Source organism: Meleagris gallopavo, chromosome 4 (genome assembly GCF_000146605.3).
Source record: "Meleagris gallopavo isolate NT-WF06-2002-E0010 breed Aviagen turkey brand Nicholas breeding stock chromosome 4, Turkey_5.1, whole genome shotgun sequence".
Lineage (NCBI taxonomy): Eukaryota > Metazoa > Chordata > Aves > Galliformes > Phasianidae > Meleagris > Meleagris gallopavo.
Window position 1 is genome coordinate 13,368,743 of NC_015014.2, and position 23,642 is coordinate 13,392,384.

General features: G+C 39.1%; 1 protein-coding gene across 3 annotated transcripts in view; it reads right to left on the reverse strand.

The window, feature by feature from the left end:
* The window catches only part of FBXW7 (F-box and WD repeat domain containing 7), a 132,966-nt gene that overhangs the window by 101,148 nt on the left and 8,176 nt on the right, over positions 1-23,642 (reverse strand). Inside the window, exon 1 of one of the 3 annotated variants that reach the window (XM_003205441.4) lies at positions 19,458-19,474. The exons of the other annotated variants lie outside the window; for them this stretch is intronic. Coding sequence (XP_003205489.2) covers positions 19,458-19,466 — 9 coding nt within the window. The 5' untranslated portion in view covers positions 19,467-19,474. Of the gene's footprint in view, positions 1-19,457; positions 19,475-23,642 lie in introns of those variants that run through there. 3 annotated transcript variants of the gene reach the window in all.

Below are 23,642 nucleotides of genomic sequence, written 5' to 3' on the forward strand. Positions count from 1 at the left end.
TATATATATATTCACAATATAAACACCATTTTAAATCTATGAAATACACTGTGAGAGGTAACAGGAGATAATGCTCAACAGCATATCTGAATATAGAATAATATCTGAATAACAGAATATCTTCAGCTACATTAGTAGGGCAGCATACAGTGCTAAGGAAAGTGCTGAGACTGGAAAAAAAAGGCAGGCAAAAAATTATACTGCCTTCAAATTTAAAGATACTGTTGCTTACTTAGTGAAGCCTAGAAATTTAGCTATGGGACCATAACAACTCTTATTTATGCTAAATACAAAGAAAACATAGAAGTTCTCTCCCCAAAAACATACCATTAAACATCACATGACAAGGGTGACAGCTTTTACAAGTGCAGGACAGTAAACAGTTCTTAAAACCTGTTAGTCTGGGAAACACGGGGCTTGGCTTAACCTCTCCTGCCCCTCCCCAAAAGTAAGTTAAAGGAATTCATGTGTCTGAGGTTGTTGCGATAGCTTTCCAAGTTGACCGCAAACCTCCACAGTGCTCAGCATTGTGTTCACCTCTTCCGCATGATTTTCTGCCCTCAGACTAGGAGACCTATAATATGAGTACCAAAAGCCCTCAAGGTCAGTTAGACAACTTTACTAACAGTAAATGTAATGTGAACGCATACGGAGACTTTCTCAGCTGCTTGGAAGAACAAACATTTAAGATGTTTTTATGCAGCTCAAGGTCTTTTATCTATACGTAGAAAGGCAGAGAAAGGAGGGTCACAATCCTGCTCTTGCTTTCTGGAAAGAACTCCAGTAAAGCCATGCTGAATGCATATCATAACACACTAATTAAGCTCTAGCTTCCAACAGAGGCAACCAAACCCATAACAACTGCTCAATAGCACACTATTTTAAATAAATGGGCAAAATGGATATTGTTCAGAAACAAATAGTTTGTTTCAAAGTATCTCACTGAAGTAGCTGAAACATGATGATTTCATTTAATAGGCAAGAAGCAACAATATCCAACCATTGGATGCTGAAATCAGAAAAATCCAAATGGAATTAAATACGAGAACAGCTACTCACTGTAACAGCTTAGTAGGAAGACAGTAAACTTATCACAAGTCTTAAATTAGAAAAATACTCCAAGTTTAACACGCACATTTAAAAGCTACGGAACACTATGCACAAACACAGCTACCGGAGTGCCATTAGCCTGCCTCTGCCTCAAAACACACACAGGCAATCTCCTCTCTACTCCAGGAGAGCAGATGCAGGTGAAATGCAGATGCACTGTAGAGTTAGATCAAGACTACCAAACTTAATGTACAGGGCAGTAGCTGGCACAGCCAAAACCATCTTAAGGTAAATCCTTCAGCATCTGCAACAGTTTGGAAACATAGCCTCAGGGCAGCAGTGACTTTCCAACAGAAAAAAACCTATAAACTTCAGCACTGCATTACGCCGAACTGCTTTCTGAATCCGTTCATACAGACTGGTACCTAGCATGGTGCTGCTGTGCAAAGCAGCATCGTAAAAGCAATACACAAATAACTTCCAAGCACAGCTGCTCATTATTAATGCAAAGTATTTGAAGGTAAAAGCAAAACAGCATTTGGCAGCACTCGTGCTGCCATTAAGATGCTAGGTCTAAAAACCTCAAAGTGATTTACGGAGTACCCAGCTGACTTCTCTGTCTCTGTTTCTTTCCTGTCCACTAATCATAAAAGTCATTTTGGGTCCATTTCCCCAAATTATGGGTTTTACTGATAGTGAACTGCAATTTTAGCAGATGGCTGGTGTCAGCTTCTGGCAAAATGGTAGCATGATTTCTTGGTCAGAATCTCTAATTGAAATGTTGCAGAAGTGCAGCACAAACAGGCATACACATAGAAATAAAAGGTTAATTTGGAACAGAAGAGGTGGACAAAATAGGTACAATTCAGTTGAAGTGGGGGGAAAGACCTCGAAGACAGAAAGCAACTGTTAATTTTAAAATGAATTTAATTAAGTTTAAATAAAAGGAAGGAGAAGAAATTAATATTAAGTACTAAGTTAGTACTTAGTAAGTACTAAGCTCTTCTGTACCTCTGAACTGTTTGAGATGAACAGCTCTAGTGTATCATGACAGCACAAGAAGCTGAAAACACACACCTTGGCAGAAGACCATTCTACTGGTTAAAAAAGAAAGGAAAACACTGTAGGACAGAAGCTGAGGAAAGCATGAATCAAGGCTGGTGACTAGAATTCCAATATATTTATACCTAAACTATTAAAAGTGTTTAAAATTCAGTATCTCCCATTTCAAGCAACTTTAACGTTTCTATTTGCATTTTTTGTTTTCATCTGCCTACTCATTAAACAAGTTTAAAGGATTATTATCTATAACGTTCAGCTGTTATGTAGCCCTAATTGCTAGGGGAAAAAAAATTAAGTAATTCTGTTAGCACTGCTAATGCAGCTGGGAGTAAAAGGCTGCAATATATTACAGACAAATTGGTTTTTGTTTGTTTGTTTTGTTTTTATTTAAGTTTGATTCAGTAGAGTTATAAACTGAATTTCTGAGATAAAGTAGCTGGGGATCAGGTCGTGAAAGAAATTACACTTCATGCCATCAACACAAGGCACTAACACCAGTGTGTTTTATCATTTTGAGAGAAAAATACAGACCAGAACCATTCCCATGAGGTTGCATTTTATGAAGAATATCTATCTGTCCACTGCCCCAACTCTTACTTTACGAAATGTTCAGCTGTGTGTATTCAATCTGATTTTGTGCAGTATCCACTTGGCAATATTGGCTCGGTTTAAATACTCAGTTCTTAAAGATGAACTCAAGAAACGTACTTCGTACAGTTAGTTAATGGACTCATTAAATGTCTTTTTTTATCAACATCTGATACCAAGTCTTAGATTTTTTTTTTTCCCCTTTTAATAAAAGGAATACAAATAAAGAAGAACAGCAGCATATACCATGCTTGCTGAAATCTGTTGTTAGTTTGTTTGGCTTCTCTGCATCTTTCACAGAAGACTTAAGTAAAACAAGGTCACAAACTACTGGGACACAGCAGAGCAACTCCCTCTTAGCATCTCACTTAAGAGCAAAAAAGTAAAAATAAAATTATGGTTTCCACACCGCATTGAAAACAGCAAATGCTTTCTCATTAACCTCACATCTCTAGAATGCTGCTAACCACACACTGGCTACTTTGCACTATGTTCTCTGCATCACTGGGAGGCTTTCCGGCAGCAGATCAAAGCTCTAACCTTGCAGAACAACACCGTGCCTGCCTGGTCTGAAGGAGGAAGATAACCCAACCCATCAAAAAAATTCTGGCCTCTGCCCAGACAGACACTTAACAGGCTCCAGAGGAAAAATGGAAATGGTTGCAATTACTGTTATTAGTTTAATGCCCTTAAGAAAGCTCTCTGTGAATCTTACTCCAGTCACTGATTAAGAAGCACGGTTCAGCAGTAGAACATTTGGATGAAATAACAGGTAGCAGAGACAGATCTTTTTCTGAGACTAACACCACATAAATGCTACTGCCCCTCTGCCACAGAATACTGCTGGCAAAGCCCCATCAGCAGCCGACTACCCGAGAGTCCCCAGAGCCCCTCCAGACAAAGTCAGGAGAGTCAATGAGTTCACCAGTGAGAGCAAACAGACACCGTGCTGCCAGCCCACAAAAAGCAACTAATGTGACCTGTTCTGAGGATAGCAGCCTGGACACCCTTCCAGGGCAAGCAGCCCTGAGGCCAATGAACATATTTACAACTGCAACATGAACACCTACTCAGAAACTTAAATTCTCAATAAAAAAGCCAAATTTCATTGCTAGCATTATGGATCTAAGCTTGGCTCTTAAGGCTGATAGAAGCCACATATTAAAGTCATCAGCCAATACACCGGCCCAGCAACTTGCTCTCTTTTGAACTCGACATAGGAACTGCAGAGGAATGGCTGTGTTACTTTGCAGAGGTCAGGAAAATGTTAGGGATGCTTTTTTTTTTTTTCCTTCAATTGAAAGCTAGTGTTATGTTCTCTTTCTTCTCCACATCAACATGGATACATCAGCACAACTAACTCACCGTAGAACATGAGAAAAAACATGCCAGTAAAAGCTGCTTGATACTAACTTAGCAGCATCCACACTGCAGAACGACATGGCAATGAAAGCAGGAATAGAGAAGAGACTTCTGCTGCCCTGAGGTACACCAGTGCATTTCTTCATACAATTCTTTTATGCAGACACTCTTGCTTTAAACTCACTTTAGGAAGAATGGATACATCTGCCAGAGATTATGTCCACAGCGTGGTACAGATTGAACTGACAACAGCAGCAGCATTCTTCTTGGAGTACAGAAAAGCTTCCTAACCTCAACATCATCATATGCACAAAGTAGATAAGGAGTAAATCCTACAAAGTTAGTGTGGAGGCCAAGCACCCAAATCAAATTAAGCCGAAGAGAAACAAGCTCTCCTTTGAATTGCATTTCTTCTCTCTTCCATATCCTTTCCCAAACATCGACAACTGAAGTCTTCAATTTTATTGTTTGACTCATTAGCTAACATCACCCATCAACATTTACAGCAACCACTTAAGTAAATTTCAACATTTCAGAGCTTTTTTCCCCTCCTCTTTTTTTTTTTTTTTGTCCTTTCTTTTTGACAACATGTATGAATTGAAATGAGGCTAGTCTTCCCACTTGTTAGCGGATGTCTGAAGAGTTAAAAAGGCATTTAAGAATCTTTTCCTAATACAGACTGCTTTAAGTCTAGGATGGACAATATTCAGAAACAGCATCCTCAGCTTCTGCCTCTCTTTATAAATTTGTTTGTGTCACCTGCCTGACAACGCGGAAAAGGAAAGAGCTACCAATTCTAAACAAATGCCTTTCATCAGCCACCATAAGCATGTGTTTGATACAGTCTGCCGTCTCACCAAAACACCACTATGTCAGGGCTACACACATGAACCACCGCCTCTCATCCTGATGTGGAAAGGCTCGGATAGTTTATTTGCAACAGTGAACCCGTCAAAATGGCAGCTGTAAACTAGCAGAGGCCCTTTACTACAGGGCAATCCATCCTCCTGACTTGTCAAGGGTGCTGTCAGTGCAGATGCACGCAGTTGAAGAGAATCACTATCCTTCTAGATAGCAGTCGAACAGCACCAGCTGTATTGATCACAGAGCCTGCTACTCCCTATGCAGACCTGATGTCTGTCCCTGCTGCTATGTCAGGTGTACACTGTTGCAAAGGTCAGCTGCTATGCTACACAGCTGCCACTCAGTTCTTAAGACATCAGCACATTTCTGAAGCAAGTAGATGAAGTTAGTTTGGCCTCCATGAAGGGTGTCTTGATGTTCTCGGAGAGATTTGTCAGACAGCTGATAACAGGTGGAAATCTAAAGCAGCTGATATGGTACAGTCTATGAGAGAAAACTGTCTCATACTTGCCACTTACAGCCTCAAAGTGATAGGAAAGGGAGCCTGAAGAATCTAACGCAGAAGAGAACAGAACGGATCTCAAGGATACAAGGAACAGGTAGGGCACATTTCTATGTTGGTCATGCGTTTTCTAACAGACGAAAGATGCTCAGTAAAGAGACATGTAAAAATACATGACCCAGACAAAATGTTAAGGCCAATGTCACATTATTTCACAATACTGTTCTATCTCCAGCACATACATGTTGAGTTGTTTTATTTCACTACAACTGTTTCTAATGACATAATTCCAGTTTGGAAGACTTGCTGAATAATACTTTGGTTAGCAGTAGCTGTAGCACCAACAAGAACAGAGTGTCTGTACTTGCCTTTAAGGGAAAACCTGGCTGATTAGGTTTTGTCTTATGATAGGCACAGCTTGAAGACTGTAAATTGCTCCTTACAGTAATCACTCGCACTGCAACAGCCCAAGGCTTTTTCTAATGGTAAGGCTCTCTCACTGAACTCAAGAAGTCTAGTCCTAAACTGACGAAAACAGAATATAGTATAAACCAAGCTGACAACATGATGTCCAATTCATCCACCATAGCTTTCACACCTATTTCTGTCTTAATTTTTCTTACAACCTACACTGGGCTTCCACATTCTCAGATGCAAGGCTGATTAATAGATGGTACCAATCTATCCAAAATCCAATAATCACTTTGTGGTCACCAGAAAGTCAGAGCTAGCTATCTGCTCAACAGAAGCTTCATTACACAAAATAATTACAGATGAATTAAGGTATTTACATTTCCATTTCAATCATTTTAACACTTGAGAAATATCTGGCTAACAAATTTTCTTCCTCCAGTAAGAATCCAAGAGAGAAATTGGGCTTTGAAATATGCTTGCATTTCTTAGTGGCATCACTTATAGATTTCAAAGACAAGCAAGAACATACTTCCTATTCACTGCGGTACTAATACACTGGTGTTCATTCTTATGAAATTCATAGTCATTCTCAAAGGTACTGTAGTTAACATGGGGCAGTGACACCAACAGGGACTACAGATCTGCACTTTCTACTTAGACTGAGACAAGAATACCTTTCCAAGCTAAACCATCTTCAAGGGCAGACACGGACCTGAAATCCCATGCTCCTTAAGTGCTTCAGGTATCTTGATTCAATATGAGAAATAACAACCACTACAACAAAAGCACCAACTTTTGCAAGAGTAGGTAATAACTCTTAGAGCTACCAGAAAGTAAGTATTTTGTAAGCTTTCTGGAATAAAGCGCACAAGATTTATTTTGGATTTATTTTGCTCACGTTTCCTGACACATTAACTAAGCTGCTCAAATAAACTAGAAAAAACAGAGGTGTAGGTAGATGCATAAACTCTTCCTGAGGTGCAGTCCAGCCTCTCCTCAACCTGCTTATCACTGTATCCAACCAGATCCCCTGACATACCTGTGCACGTAAGCATCATTAATCCGCTTGAGTCAGAATGAGCCAGGTTAGCTTAAAAGTTTAAGTTCTTAGCAAAGCAGATTTGTTTTGCCTGAAATAGATTAGAAAGCAACTGCACGAGCAGTACCACAATGCAATTAGAGACATGCACCCCAGAGTCCCAAGGGAAATGGCTGATGCAGTCACCATGCCACTCTCAATGATACTTGAAAAGGCATGGATGTCAGGTGAAGACCCTTCTGACTGGAAAAAAGACAACGTCACATTCATTTTTAAGAAGGCTAGAAAGAGGGGACCAAGGAACTACCAACCTGTCAGCCTCACCTCTCTGCCAGGGAAGATTACTGAACAGCTGTATGGTGCAGCTGACACACCTGAGGAACGGGATGCCGTCCTGAGGGACTAGAGAGACTGCAGCAGGGAGCCCAGGGGAACGAACCACAGAGGTGACATAGAGACCAACTGCTACCTTCCACTTCTCCTTTTTAAGGAGAGAACAAGTTGCAAGTTTGATGAAAATGCCCAGTTTTGTCCAGGGAAGAAACTATTGTTATTTTGTTCAGAAATGAAGAACGGAGTATTGGTCAAACTGAATTATCAGAATAATCGTATCTCATAACCCTAATTTGTAGGCTTCTTCCTTTGGCAGTCATTGTCATAAACGATCATTCTGAGATAGCTCATGAGGACAAATTTTCAAGTACAAAAAAAAGGCCATGCAAATACCCAGATTGCAAACACACCACAGAATTTACTACTTGGCCAAAGTACTTACCTCCCAAAATAATTTTACTTCCTAAACTGCTTGCAGTAACCTCATAAATCTAGCCAATACAAAACAAGTCTACAAACACAAGCAAAGACATCACCAATCCCTTCTAGAGAGACTTTGAAGAGACATTCAAGGCCACATATGTTCCACAACTGCTAACTATGACAAAAGGTCTTTTGAAAGATAAAAAACATAGAGGTTTTGCCACAATTGCACTACATACACTCACATCTGCTTCTGTTCTGCTATCACTTACTTATTTACTTCTCCAGAAAGGTCTGAGAAAATAATTTTGCCTAAAACTCCTTATCTATGGACAGAAGGCAAAGTCATCAGTTTACACAGAAGAAGACCCTGAGATGCAGACACACAGGCAGGAAAGCAAGACAATTTCTATTAATATCCAAACTAAGGAACTGAAAACCTAACCTTTTGACATTTCTTGAAAAATATCCTTTTAAAAATAACTTTCAGGTTAACAAAATTGTGGTACACTATCCAGGGAACAACCAAATGTGTGATGTTTAAAGCACTTAAAGCATCCCCTGGATGAACAGACTATCATCAACCAATCAATAACACTTTTTTTTGTTTGTTTGTTTTATTTGTTTTAAACAAAGCAGAGATGTGGAGAAGAGCAGAAGGTAGGATGTTCCATGTACATGCAGTAAGTTTGGCATGTCTGAAAACCTAGTGATTTCTAACTACAAAATGCAGTACCATCGTTGAGGAATATGGGGTGCTCTTATCAAATCCTCATCAATACAGAGATAGCTACAGAGTGTTCACAGATGTTGTAATAGGTTGTAATAAAACAGAAGAAATAGGATGCAGGTCAATCTACATCAACTGAATTTCTTCTATTCTGGCAGCAGCAGTGCCCATTCTCTACTTCCAAGACAGCTAAACACAAAAGCCGATATAATCAATGCTTGTGGGTCATATATTCATTTATATTTTATAAAGGAGTTATTATAAGCTTACAAGACGTGATGAGAAGTCCAAAATATGTTGTTATTTTGAGAAGTATTTGCAGTTGTTTATGACCTGTCATTCATTTGCTTATGTAATAACCACATGCATGCCAACTGTATGCTTCAGCAGTAATAATGAAAGACAGCAGGGGTAGTGAAAGATGGTAATTAAATGGCATGTCAAAGCTCTGCCCTTTTGAGAGAAAATTGGAGGGAAAGTCAAGTCTGACGTATCTTTCCGAGTATTACCATACCCTGTGAGCGGATCTAGGAAGTTAATCTATCCCTGCTTGTTTATATACTACATTTACCCTTTCAACTAAACAATACCAATAATTAAGTACATTTCTGAAAACAGTTCAAGTCTAGGAGCTGTTTGAGAACCACAATACAGGTTGCTTCTTAATGTGTGCATCACCTGCGAATAGGTTATAGTATGTAATGTAAAATCCAAATACAGATGCTTCCATTTGCCCAAGTACAGATTTGACAAATGCTAACCAGGACTTACCACTGTCCATAAACAGATAACTCTCCAAAGAGAACAAAACAAGTCTCTCTTGCACAGTGGAGTCCACTATCTATACTTTCTAATAGACACATTTGCTTACCAGAATTCACAAACCACAGATCAAGAGAAGGAATATGGGGAGAAAAAAAAAAAAAATCAACACAGTTGCTTGCAACATATAGATTTGCTGCTTGCTGGTTTCTCAAATATAGCACAAGGAAGTGCTAACACAGGAAAGTGGGACTTGCTAATGACATGACAGAAAAAGCATATTTTGAACAGAAATCTGAAATTTAACTTAGAAGATGTATGTTACAACTGAGAATATTCCAGGCAGGTGTGACAGCTTAAAACTAGAAGTCAACTACATATACAGAGATAGCAATGGGAAAAAAAATGAAGAGTGGATTAAATTATACAATATAAGGCCTCAGATGAATTATAGATAATTCATTACTAGATACAGAGTAAACAGGATCAGATCTGTTCAACGCCTGTAGCCAAGAAAGTGCATTATTGATCTCCTGTATTATGCAGGGCTAGGAAAAGTTGACGACTCAGGAATAAGTGTTCCAGCATATCAATTTTTATATTTAGCAACAGCTGAAACAAGCAGAAATGGACACTTCATAACATTAGTACTTGATTGTTTATTTTATGCTTCAAAACAAATTGCATCCAGAAGAGGAACACTGTCACGAAGTCAAAAAACTCAACTCCTTAATTTAATTATATTTAAAGCTTCTCTTACAATTGAGATGAAGCGATTCCAAGCAGCATTGTCCTTGCAACACAGTGATATTGTTATGAACAAGACTTTCCTAATAGAAAATCTAACAGTCAAGATGTTAAACCAACCAAAAGAACACCAACCAGATTAATACATAGAACAGCTGCAGCTCAGCATGAAATACCAAAATAACTTGAGACAGACAAATTATTTATTCGCCACAGCCAACTTTTCAAGATCGCAGATTTGCACCGCAAAATATGGTCCAAGTATCATATCATGAATGTGGTAAAAAAAAAAAGGATACTCAAGCTTTGTGTGGCACCCTGAGCAAAAACTGAGCTACTTAAACTCTGTAACAGAGTTGCAACAGGATACAAGAAAAAAGCCACCGACTCGGTAGACATGCAAAAACAAATTCAGCTCTAGTACTAGAAGACTGCAAACAAGAGGTTCTCTCATATCTAGTAATAACAATAGTTTGACTTGGAGACATCAATAATTTTTATGGAATAATAATAAAAAAAAGATAGCTTAAGCAGTTCTCTGACAACTCTTTTTTTTTTCCCAAAAACTAAAGGTATAGCTGCATTCAAACGGCATAAGTAAATGCAAGAAAACTACTTGTGAATAGAAGCAGCACATCCTTCCTGTTTCCCCCTCAAAAAGCAATGCCAACTGCAAGTGAAGCTTGATCTGCCACCTACATGTCATCAGGACATCCACCACAGCCATCCTTCCAGAAGCAACAGCACAACATTTAAGTATTCAACTACCTAAGTTTTCCTGTTCAGGAAATTAGCCATACATTTGCAAAGCTGCACATGTTGATAAAAGAATTTTTCAGATGAAATGGCTAAAACAAATTTATAACAGCTACGCAGCCAGTGAACTACCATCATCTTTTTATTTCTCATATACTCCGTCAAACAGATACTTGTTTTAAGTGTTTTATTTTCTGTAGTTCCTAAACCTAGAGTTTTAATTATCTAAGTCAAAGATCAACTACAGACATTGGAGTAGCATCCACCTCATTCAGTATACAGAGACCTGGTCCACAGACAATTCACACAAAATCCCAGTCCTCTCCTCAGGAAAAATGGAATTACTCTGGCATATTTTTCTTTCCCCCACACATTCAGTCCATAACCTTTAGTGATAGAAGATGCTATTGTGTTGATTACATTCACAAATTTAGGTTTCCTATGTCTCCATGTTCTCTTTCAATTATAATTCCCTTGAGTAATGTTTGAGTAACAGAAAGAAGAAATTTTACTTTTTGGATTAGCCTACTATTTCACCAACTTAGAAGGATTATGTTACAGCACCATATGAGGTTGGAATAACAACAGTAATTCATTATCAATATTGCTATAACAGAATTCAACTTGTCATTGAAAACAAGTTTATCTGAGGCAGTAACAGAAATTTTCTTTTCCAAAAATCAGGCAACATTTCTCATGCCACTTTTTCTCCTCAGTTTGTGTTGCTTTGAAATAAATGCGTTACTTTCTTATTTAACCCTACTAAACAAAGCATGCTTACTAACACATAGCATAAAACACTCACCTACTTCAAAGGAGCAGATACGCATCCAGGTGAAGACAAAGAATTGGAAACATCAAGCTTAATCAAGACAGCCACTATGCTACAGATCTCTCAACACATAAATTCCCCTCACGTTTCTTGTTCAAGGCAAGAGCATAGCTGGCACCAACAATAGAATCTTAGTAATTGTTCCAGTTCAACTCAAGTACTTTCCAAAGGACGGGCAAGACTGGCTCACCTATTTAACTCAAAATTTAACGTACGTTAAGAAATACCACAGCAAGCCATCTTACTGTTACCTTTTAAGAGACTACAGACAGGAGAGCTGCTCTAACAACTTTCAAAGAGAAGAGCACTGCTAAGGAAGTAAGGTCTAGCCTGCAATAACTGCCATCCTAATTCTATCTTGTCTTCTGTTGTTGCTTTTTATCTTAATGATAGCATCTCTTAATGCTAAATTTTCACTGTGAAGAGTAAGGAGTTTCTCAGCTACTCTGTAATTTCCATATTGATTCTTCAATATTTCACTTTATTTTTTTCTAGAGACCACGCAGGAAATTTTCCAAGTGTACTTCTTACATTAGCAGACATAAAAGGACTCATATTAAAGGCTTGTTTCATAAGTAACAAGAACAGGAGGCCACCGGCTTTTAGCACTTCTGTAATCCACTGCAATTACACAGACATGAAGTCACCCTGTGTATTAGCACTGAGTGAAACAGCCTCTACTGACATACAGATATAAAATCCTGTACCCACTTGCTACTGCCAGCACATTCAAGTACATCAGATGACAGCTGAAGTACTCAGGACAAAATAAGACCTAGTTGTGAAAATCTCCATATATGTTTTGTCCTGAACTCACCTGGATCTGTAAAACAAACGTTGCACTCATATTTCAACACATGTAAATGCCTGAAAAGGTCCTGACTAAATTTATTTTGAAGAGATTAAGAAGGAAAACAACTCTTAATGCTACTGTTCACTCTTTTTTATAGTTTGCCTTTATGGTTAATTTCCCCTGTATTTTTACTACCTAAGAAAAATTAGCTGATCCTTCTTCACTCAAGAAGAGAAGAAAAAAAATGCCACCCCTAGCAAAGCTGACAAGTAACAGCTATTACAAAACATTACACTACCCTGCCGAGCCATGACTAGTCAGGATCTTTGCCCCTCTCGAGGAAAACAGTCCCTGTCCTACAGTGAAGGTTTCGTGGACTCTGAAAGTGTAAGCCTCCTCCCTTTATTCAAGTATGGTGCAACAATTGTGGTACAAGACTGGGTTTGGCATTTTTAGGTAACTTTTTTTTTGTTTGTTTGTTTTACATTTTTTATGTACACCTAGCTGGTTGGAAGGGGTGGAGGTATCCCATTCTACGGCCACAAACAATCTGAAACGCTCCAAACCCAAGTCTATTTCTTACCTTTGGCAGCTGCTTACTCAATGGAACAGCTCACAACCATCAAGTGTGATTTACAGCCTGATTTACAGAGATATAAGATATAAGGAATTTGGAAGCAGACTACTACTGGGAAAAGATTTTCAGGTAAAGCAATTACCGTTACAAAATAGTGAAAGGATGGTTAAATCTTGCATAAAGCAACACCTTTAAGTCAAAACTGAAACATAAGAATCTATTCGTGTTCTTCATAAATAATAACATGTTTTCTCTAAGTTTGTCCAGAATGGAAGCAACAGTCACCAACGTGGCCAGGAAAGTTGCGGTCTAGGAAAGATTATTCTAAGTTGCAACTTTTGCATCTTTTGAATAGCAATTATCTTCAAATGCAGTATTATTTATATCCCCCTACTAATTTCTGTGGTGAAGCTCTGTAAGGATGAAGCTCAGACAAAATATTTTAACTACTCATTCTTATAAACTCAGAAATGCCAGCAGTACGCAGCTAAGCAAGATGCTTAACATACTTAAAGAACAGTCTGTGTACAGGGATCACAAGATACATTTTTACAGAAGAAGCTATCAATGAACACATAAAAAGCTTAAAAAGCCTTGGTTACAAAAATAGATTGTGTCAATACAATACTGGAAAGTCTCCAAACATATCTGTAAGTATGTCTATACGACAGCCATTGCAGCTTTCCCATTCTCCAAGATGAAAGCTAACAGCAGATCAGCTAGCATATACATATATTAAAAAAGTTATAACTAAAAAAAAAAAATCAAGCCTCAAATGGAATGGGTAGCAACTACTGATGTTACTAACTTGAATTACTGGGTTGCTAATTCATATTTTGTTTTAAATTCAGCTGGCACACCACAAAAATTCGGATGTATTGCACTAAGGCAGCAACATGATTTTCACAACTTAAGATACCGAATCTTCACTGTATTAACAGTATATTTCTAGGTAAAAAGAAAACCATTAGTGACCTATCATTCATCAGTAAATTCTCACTCAAAATTATAGGCTGCCACAGCATCAAGACAGAAAAAACAAAGCACTGCTTCCCTAGCTCCTGCACTACCACTCAGTCCATGTTGGCAGTTTCTTCCTTTCATTGACTTACGTCATCTAAAACTGTTCAAGAAATAGTTTGTTGTCACTCAAAATATTGTGAGAAATAATTGTGGCAGTGGGTAGAAAAATGCTTCTGTGTATGATATGAATATACCATAATTTAATTATATTACTCCTTGTCCTGAGTATTGAGTATGGGCGTAAGCAGCTGGAGGAATGAGAGGTAAAATTTGCATTCTTTGAGAAAAGGGTGGAAAAAAGGGACAAACTGACTATTACTGAAAACAGTGCACCTGGGAAAGTAGAAACAATGAAAGTGACCAGGGCAAGCAGATGGAGCAAAATAGCTTGGAGGGAAAAAAAAAAAAAAAAAAAGCTCAGATGACAGCTGCATTAGCTAACACACAACCCCCTACAGCTGGCAAAAACACTACCCAGGTACTGGTGAAGACATGACAGAAAGGAAACTGAAGGAATAAGGTCCACATTTCTAAAAAATACTATAGAGACGGTGAAAAAAACAAATGCTTACAAGTTAAGGACAAGTTTTTGTGTTATTTTTTCCCCAACTCCAGATGAGAGAATGAATCATTATTTCTTTCTGCATATACATTACAACAGTCTCACTTTCTTTTTTGTGTCCTTAGGGCCCGTATATGTATACATACATGCCCACAGAGCACAAATGTATCTGCTGAGTTTTTTTTTTCTCTCATTATTCAGTAGAAGCATAATAAAATACGCCCTAGAAACATCATGTTTCCTGGGTTGCTCAATGCTATGGTACACATGGTATGTTTTGCTGTTGACTGCTTTATCTTAGCAACATACAACGTGAAAGCAATTTTGTCTGCCATTTGAAGACAGGATTGTGCTTTAACTTTGCTAAAGTTAGCTGCATTGAACTTAACTGCGATATAAACTGTGAAACCAAGACCATAGCCATGTTAGAGCTCAGAGCACTGCTACACCACAGCTTCACCTCTTCGATCTCCTTTGGTTTTGTTCTGCTGTATTTTTATTTTTGTTTTGTGGGGCTTCTGGACTGTTTTCTGTGCTGTGGGAGACATTCCCGCCCAAGCAGTTCCTCAGCCCTGCTCTCAGAGCATGACAGCTGTAACTGTGCCTTTCCCAGATAAGAAAGATAATGAAGCAGACCTGAGTGCTTCACTCCTTCATGAGGAGGCTGGGCAAGCTCACCAGCAACACTCAGGAAAAACCAACTCTTGTTCCTTCATGCTCCAATTGTTAGGGAGTATGATTGAGTTCTGGATCTTCAACCAGTAGACATCTCATGCACAGTGGTTCCAACAGCTTTAATTGCAACATCAGGAACTTTTTTGTTTGTTTGTTTTTACCATGGCTTTAATGTTTCTCATATCACCAGAAAATAACCCCAACCCCCCTCTGCATACATTGCTTCTCTATTCATACACAGTCACCTCCATATAGAAAACAAGACAGCTGAGATAGTCAATCTCTCATTCTCATCAGGTCCTCCTGAGAGCAATAGAATGTTGGGAAGACAGGAAAGGAAGAAAAAAAGTAAGGTTTAGGAGCTGTTGTCAACTCCATAGAGATGCCAGAGAATGGTTCCATGAGATCTACTGCTCTAAGATGCTGAACAACAGTACCTCAAGCAAGCAAACAGCCTTAAAAACTCTGAAAACAGTAGTTACAGAGATAAAAACTGTAACACAAAGTTTTAAGCTTTCATTAGCTCAGATGCACCTGAGTAGTCCTAAGACAATGAAATATCACTGAGTACTGTGAAGGCTACGGATATGCCACAAAACAATTTTTATTGCCAGTATTAAGCTGTGATAAAAATAAGGGATTTAAAATATAAATGCTGACACAACCCTAACTACAGTGTTCTGCACAGCATAGCAGCATAGCTATAATTGAAAAAGACAGCCTGCATCAAGTAAAAAGCTTCAGTGCAAATCTTTTTAATAGATCAATACGGTATCACCAGTGACATCTCAGAAGGGAAGATAAAGGTAAAAAGAGTTGTCTTATGGAATTAAGAAAAAAATCGTATGTACTAATGAAAAAATAAATCTTTTGAAGTCTCCGGACAATAAGTTGTTAAGCTTACAATTTAATGCTGCGATTATCTGCGAAGTATAATGTACCAGCATGCAACATGTTTGCTTCTCTACTTTTCTTCCATTACAATGTAAGTGCAAAGACAGTTTAGGGCATATTAAATAAAAAAAAAAGCTTCTAAAACAAAGAAAAAAAACATTGTTAGAGAAAGTTCTGTTGGAAATTTCCAGAATAGAAGCTTTGGAAAGAAAATGTACCAGCAAAAAAAAAATCTTTGCAATCCCTTTATTAAACAGCGCTTGAGCAAGTACAGCATTCAGCTTACAAGGTGTAAAATATTTTTAAGCAACTGAAAGTCTCGCAAGAATGATCAGAAAGGTTCATACCAAATCAACCTTACTCTTCACGTATCCCTTCTAACAACTTCTTCCAAGGCTGAAAGTCAACAAGGTAATAGCCACAATAAGACAAAATTCATTTGCAGGAATTGTCAGGAACACAAAGCTACCAGTAGGTAAGATGATGTTTGGAGTGTGTTACAAACCAGCCAAGCCCAGAATGCATGCCTGGTTTTGCTAGAGTGATATTTCTGCTGAAGTCTGAAAGCCTCCATTGCCATGGAGGCATTTCACTCTCTATGGTTTGCTGCTGTCTTGCATAACTAAACAAGCAAAAAGTAACATTTCTGAGGGACTATGGAGCAGGAAAGTTAATTAAACTGTATACAAAACTTAGTTTGATTAAAATTGTCAACATTTAATCTGAACCTCTAGAACCCCACAGTCTTTAATACTGCTTACAGGACTGTCTGTGCTGTAGCACTTGTAATGCCCTTGGTAAAACAGTGATGGTACTCAAGTCACAATTTAGGATACCAGCCTGTTGGAATCAAGAAAATCTACCAACCTGGTAAACCGTTCCAATCTTCCCCCCATCCTAAATTTAACTTTGAGCAAGAGGACACTGCTCTCTCTTACACTGCTGTCCTTCTGATAATGCCAATATTGATAGCAGTAATACGATTCTACTGCTAAGTGCTGCTGTTTACTGCACAGCCATCATTTTTTCCGTTATACCAACAGTGAAAAACAGTACCAAGGAAGTTATGCATTGCTGGTTTGGGTTTTGTTTATGTATGTTGAAAAAGAGACAAGTCACATGACCTTGAGAAAGACCACAGAAAATTGAAACATCAATACAGAAAGGAATCATTAAGAGAGTTAATGGATAACAGAACAGATGATGCTGGGTGATGGCTCTGTAGTGCTGAGGAGTTTGCATCAAAAGGATGAGGGAGATGCTCTGAGAGTCACTGCAGCTCAAGCTTGTGTTGCAGAAGGAAAGGAAACCTTGGCTATTCTGCAGCTGGCCAGCCCAGATGACAGGATAGCTCCCCTGTCCTCAAGTCTGTTCATTCTTCCCCTCTCCTCCCCATGAAGTTTCTCAGCATGCCCCATCTCACACATACTGTAACCTTCCTCCTTTCACTTCCTTATCCTCACCTCTATCCCCTCATTCAAACAGTGCAAGAGAGGAGTTTCTGATTCACGATTATTCAGAAAAAACTGCTGCTATTTAGATATGAACTTACTCTGAGGGTATTCACCATCCATGCTACCTTCTTTCTGACTGCAGAGGCATCTCTTTGAACAGACAGCACCACGACCCTCCAGCTTCCCAGCCACAAGACCAGGTGCTCACTGGTGGGAAGGCACAACTAAGCAGAGATGCACAAAGTTAATGAAAAAAGCACAAACCAGCTCTTTCATGAAAACTGTAGGCCACCACACCTAAGAATTTAGCAACTCTTCTCTCTCCCATTATTTTACAACTACACTAAGCTCTTAATGCAGGAAGAAGGCATTCAATAGCACAACTGAAGGGACTACAAGAAATGCATAGTGCCTCAGCCTGCTGGAATACTCAATGCCCTGACTATAAGGCCAATGGTTTTCTTCGGTCATAAACAAAACATGGAAAGCTGGGATCTCCACAAAAACAGACTTGAAGTTTTAGTTCTTAAATAGCACGTTCAATGAAAGCTAAGTGTGAAAATGCATTTTCATGGGAGCTTAAGTTTATTACAGTTCTTGACCTAAAAAGGTAAATTTAGGCTATTTTTTTGTGGTACGTACCTAAATAGATGTTTTCTTGTAACACAGCTAGTCATTTTAATAAAAGGTTTTGATTTTAGTTTGTTTGTTGCTTTTTTTCTTTTTTTAAAGCCATTAGCTTTACAGAGATAATTTTAGCCCAGGGGGAGTTGCCAAGTTCCTTTTAGAACCATTAGGACTGCCATCTAAACTGCAGAATTACGATCAGAAATTTTATTTGTGAGAGAACAAAGCCTGACATTCAGATCTCACGATAAGTTTCTGAAATCACCATTTTGGAGGGTGGCTGGAAACAAGCACGAAAACAAATCCTAACTCTAGCTGCTGTGTTTTCTCTTTATATATATATACATACACACACACACAGCAGCTAGAGTGCATATATATTTGCACACAACCATACACTTGTGCACATGCACACTGCCCATGGCCATCAAAAGCAGAATCAGAACTGGTTGTGCAGGTGATATCAGTGCCCTTGTAAGGCTGAGTCAGGAGGGAATCAAGGTCTGTGCTACATCTCCAGAACACAGAAATTCTAAAAGGACTGAGATATTTCAAGTCATACAGTAATTTATTCACTTAATTCATGCAAAGGCTGGTATATCTCAGAATCACAGAATGGCCAGGGTTGGAAGGGACTTCAAGGATCATAAATCTCAAACCCCCCTGCCACAGACAGGGCCACCAATCTCCCCATTTAATATTAGACCAGGCTCCCAGAGCCCCATCCAACCTGCCCTTGAACACCTCCAAAGGGACCATGCAGCTTCCCCATTTGCTAAGAAATATTCAAACTCAGGTAATGCCTTCAGCTCCCTAAAAGGCAGTAGGGGTACACACAACTGCCAGCACACACCCAGATCAGGACCATCACATCGCAGCACAATCAGATAGAACTAGATCAGCTAAAAAAGAAGAGTAATTGAAAAAAAGCAAGTCTTTCCAGGAAATATCATTTTATCAGTATTTCTCCAGGAAACACCTGTGAGAACTCCAATTCATCAGGTAAAATGGCTATTAGCAACACTGACTTTCATAAAATTGATATCAATCTTTCACTTTTCTTTAAATAAAGGAAAGCAGATGATGAGGAGATGCTCCTGGCCAACACTTTGGGAGATGCTTTAAACATGTGATAGTTCAAGCCTGCAAAATCATCCTACTACAAGGTGCACAGTCAAATTAATTTTGGAAAATGATAATGCCTAATTAGCAAAGTTAATTTTCAGCAGTGCATGTCATTATGGATAAAGCGGGTTTCCTTCTGACTTTACTACAGGTTTACCATAATATTTTGCCTAACGTTTCATACACAATACCACATACACAAAGTAGACAAACATAATATCATTATACCAATTAGGGTGCTATATGTCAAGTCCAATACATACATGTGACATCTCCACACGGCAGACAGTGCTCCCCTGTAGCTCCTGCTGCAAGGCCCCCCGTGTCTGTAGGCAGGCAGTGGGTGCTGGGATACCCCACAGCTTGGGCAGCTGCAGCTATAGATCTGTTGGTGAGTGCTCGGAACACAGCCCAGCCTAACAGTCCTGATACTGCTGCTAAATTAGTGCCATTACTCATTCTGCTCTGCTAGCACAACAGTACTCCAGCAGAACATATTATCACTACTTACTACTATTTCAGTAATACATTGCTGTCAACAGAAAGGACTTTTTCTTGCCCTGGCTACAGTTTCACGGAGTCGTGCATATTTGTTGTGCACACAAACCAGCATTTTTACAACAAGAACCTGTTTTCTGTTTTCTCTGAAAAGCGCGGTTTCCTTCCAACTGTTTTTCTCAGTGATTTACCAAGACTCGTTTCTTAAGTGACAGGGCATAATTAATGCTGTCATTGTGTTTAGAAGCTAGATCATGACAACTTTCTCACAAACACTTTTAAAGGATACGTTATGGTGGCAAAATTCCTATGTAGTGCACGCTAACCTTGGGAAAGATGCATTAAAAGTGAAAGCAAACCACTTAAGCTCATTTCTATCATCGGGTTAACTTCTTTAAATTGAAGTGATTTTCAATTAGCCTCTCAAGCCAATAACTGCACTTCCTAATGCTTATTAAAGCAATACGAAGAACTGAAACATGGTCAGATCACTGCTGAACCCCCACCCTCAAGTCAAGTCACCAGACTCAACAATCACTGAGGACTCCCTGCAGGCTTCGTTCAGACAAGCCTGCTCCCCACCACCACCTTGAAACAGGACTGCTCAGCTTCCATTCTGCTACTTCAGCACAATGGCTGGTTCTTTCAGACTCAAAAATCTATTCTGTGCTGGAGAAAGAGGAGCTTTTGTTTCCTTTCTCACGTACAAATTGGTGAGATAACAACCTATTTCTTCAAGGAGACACTGTTCATTTCACAATGTTAGAGCACAGCTAAGAAGGTGACCAAACTGCACACTACGTGAGCAGTCAATGAAATAGGAGTGTGTTCTCCTCATAAGGAAAAATGTACCAAGTTGTATGAACAATCATCAATTTTCTTTTATTTACCTTCTTTGAAGTGGAAAGCCAAATTACAACTACTGGTTTAAATTATATGTTTCTTGCTCACTGATTGTAATCCCAATTGGGTTCAACTGTCACAACTCAAAAAAAAAAAAATCAGTCTATATATCATTTCTTGAGCCATTTTTATTCCTCCTCGCTAAGTTAATAAGTAATTAAATCACCTATTGTACACAATATACTCATGTCCTGCAGCCTAAGTGACTGTCCTCCTCTAAGCTTCAGTGCACTGAAGTTTTTCTTGTCTGTTTCATACTTCAGAGTCCATGTGAGACTCTTGTACTTCCTGGTGCATTTTTTCTTTGCTGTTTTCAGTCCAAAACTAGCTATAACAATTAAAAGCTATTTTACTTCCATTAAGCTTCCTATCATGTATGATATACCATTAAGAAGTGCAAGCGCTCCAAAATAAATGCTTATTCTTGCACCATAGTGGATATAACTCAAGAGTGTATTTTTAAAGTGAGAATTGTGTGAACTATTAGTAACCACTGTCACATACACTGTGCTCATGCTACTCTCCAATTAACCTGGAGATGAATGTTCTATTATGTATCTTGCAAGACAGAAGCTTAACAAGACAAGACGTTTCCATTTTATAAGACTAAGACAATTTGGTCCAAAAGGTTGACCCAATTAAGCTCCCCAGTTTCAATGAATCAAAGCTCCAATGACTTTTTCCTACAGTAAAATCCACATTCTCATACGGAATATTTTTTGTTTGGCTTGGTTTCCAAACAGTCAGCTTTAAGCGAAGGGAAGGGAGGAGAAAAGAAACAGAGTAAAGAGGAGGAGACAAAGCACGTGCTTCCAAAACATAGTATTTAACAGATAATACACCCAATAGCAGACAATGAAGAATTGTTGTCTACTTTCCCCTAGACCTTGAACTAAGCTTAGGGTGAACCAAATTCTCAGGAAATGCATGTAACAGGTGTGCTCACATGATTTAAGGTGTGCTCACAGGATAAGCTGATATTCACAAAACCAGCTAGGAATTACCAGTTTGACATACAAACAATTACGTAAAGAACCCAGAACCTAAAGAGTCAGTATTAAAAATTTAAATGTATTTTCATTGGTTTTGGAGAATACAGCTAGAGAAGTTTTTATTCTGACAAATTAGATGTTGCATCTCTTAGCATCTAGCAGTTTCAGAGCAACTCAAGGCAGCAATCAAAACATCCATTAGAGTGCTCCACTTCTCAGAAAAAGCAAGCAAGTGGTTGTCAGTGCAGCCAGTAAATCACCTGATCCTATTACAAAATCAATTACTGCAGCACATTTCTATTGCTATACAACCTGATAATGGCTAAATGATATTGGATAGCTACTGCAAGGTCAAGAAAACTGCTAAGAACATCTGAAATTTGTCTTTTTTCATATAAATCCAAATTATGCAGCACCCTTTTAATGGTATATTTAGAATGTAAAATATAGTTACCTTCTTCGGCTGATTGAGACATTCAATGGATAGTCTCTGCAACTGCTGTGCTGTATGGCTGAAAGATAGAAGATTGGAGCAGCAGGTCGAACAGCCCAGCCTCTTCATTAAAGAAGAAATAATGCTGCAGCCACAGCCACACATTGACTTACTCAGACGAGTTTATTCCTCACAGAATTAGGACCGGCACTGTCCCGTACAGACTCAAAATTGGCCAGCTGCCTCATTCTGCAGCCTGCTGGCTGAAATTAGCACTGCTAAGCAGAAAAGCAGCCCATATTTCTCTAAAAAAAGATGTCAGCAGTCTCATCAGCAAGTAAAACCTTGCCTTTAAAAGATGTGTACGTTTTCCCATTTACAAAGTAAGCTGCTCTAAAGAGAAGGCCAGCTGCCTAGCAGAAGATGCAGGGAAGGTACTCCCTCCCAACTGCTTGCCCACTCTTCCTGCTGTGGCTCCCGTCACTTCGGGGCCCTTTTAGCCCCCCCCAGCAGCACAGCCTATCCAGGCCAGGCCCCAGGCAGGGGCGGCCACACGAGCAGCACAGAGCCCCACCCTGCCGGCCCCACGCCCCTCATCTCCCCAGCACCCTGCCTCCAGCATCCTGCCTCCTGCTCCCAGCACGCTGCTCTCACAGAGCTGCTGAGTGCCGCAACTCCTGTGCCTGGCAAGGAGCCTCCAGTCACACAGGGGGAGCGACGAGACCTCGCTTGTGCTGCACTCAGACCGACTTCTTGCAATGACTGGGGAAGAAGAGAAGTCACTTGCCATGTCTGAGCACGTGAGATAAATGCTACTCGGGTCTATTAAATACTGAAATAAGAATGGCTACAACAAAGCTATGTGAGTGAGAGTAACACTGGGAGAAGTCAACAGTAATAATTTAAACCTAGGATGAAAAAAGCTTAAGAGAATTTCATGTAGGATGTCAAAAGGTACTGCAACCAACTCTCCAAACGAGATACAGACAACTAGTATAAACAGCTTTAGGAAGGTCTGCCAAGAGCCATTCTCTTTGAGAAGGAAAAAGCAGTACAGAAAGGCAGAACTACGCCTGACTACTTACTTGAATTAAACAGCACTACTAACCTTTAGAAACTCGTATATCCTGGTTAGAAATATTCTCAATGTTTCTTTAACACGAAATTGCAATTGGAAATATTTGATCATTACAAGGGATTACTATTACTACTGCAATAACTATATTCCTTTTGCTTTCTATATATAATCTAAGTGACACCGGAAAAAGCTCTTATTAATTGGTTTAATAAATGTATGCAATACTATTTCTGAAAGGACATCTCACGTTAACAGAACTGCTTAACCTGATTATGGGATAATCTGACTTGAAATAATTATCACGTTCATAGAGCTATTGGTGCTTGTCTCGTTCAACAGCATCCTTTTTATCAAAAGGTTAAGCAAATGCAAGTGACAGGAAAGCAGCTTCAACGAATATATTTACAGAAAACTTCTCATTATTATGCTGCATTCCAAACAATCTCTCTTCTGCTCCCTCCCCTCCCCTTTACTTGCTCTCCCCTCTTTCCCCCTCCCTCTCCTTGGTTTAAAGCTGAACTGAGCCTCTCCCTTCACCTTGCTC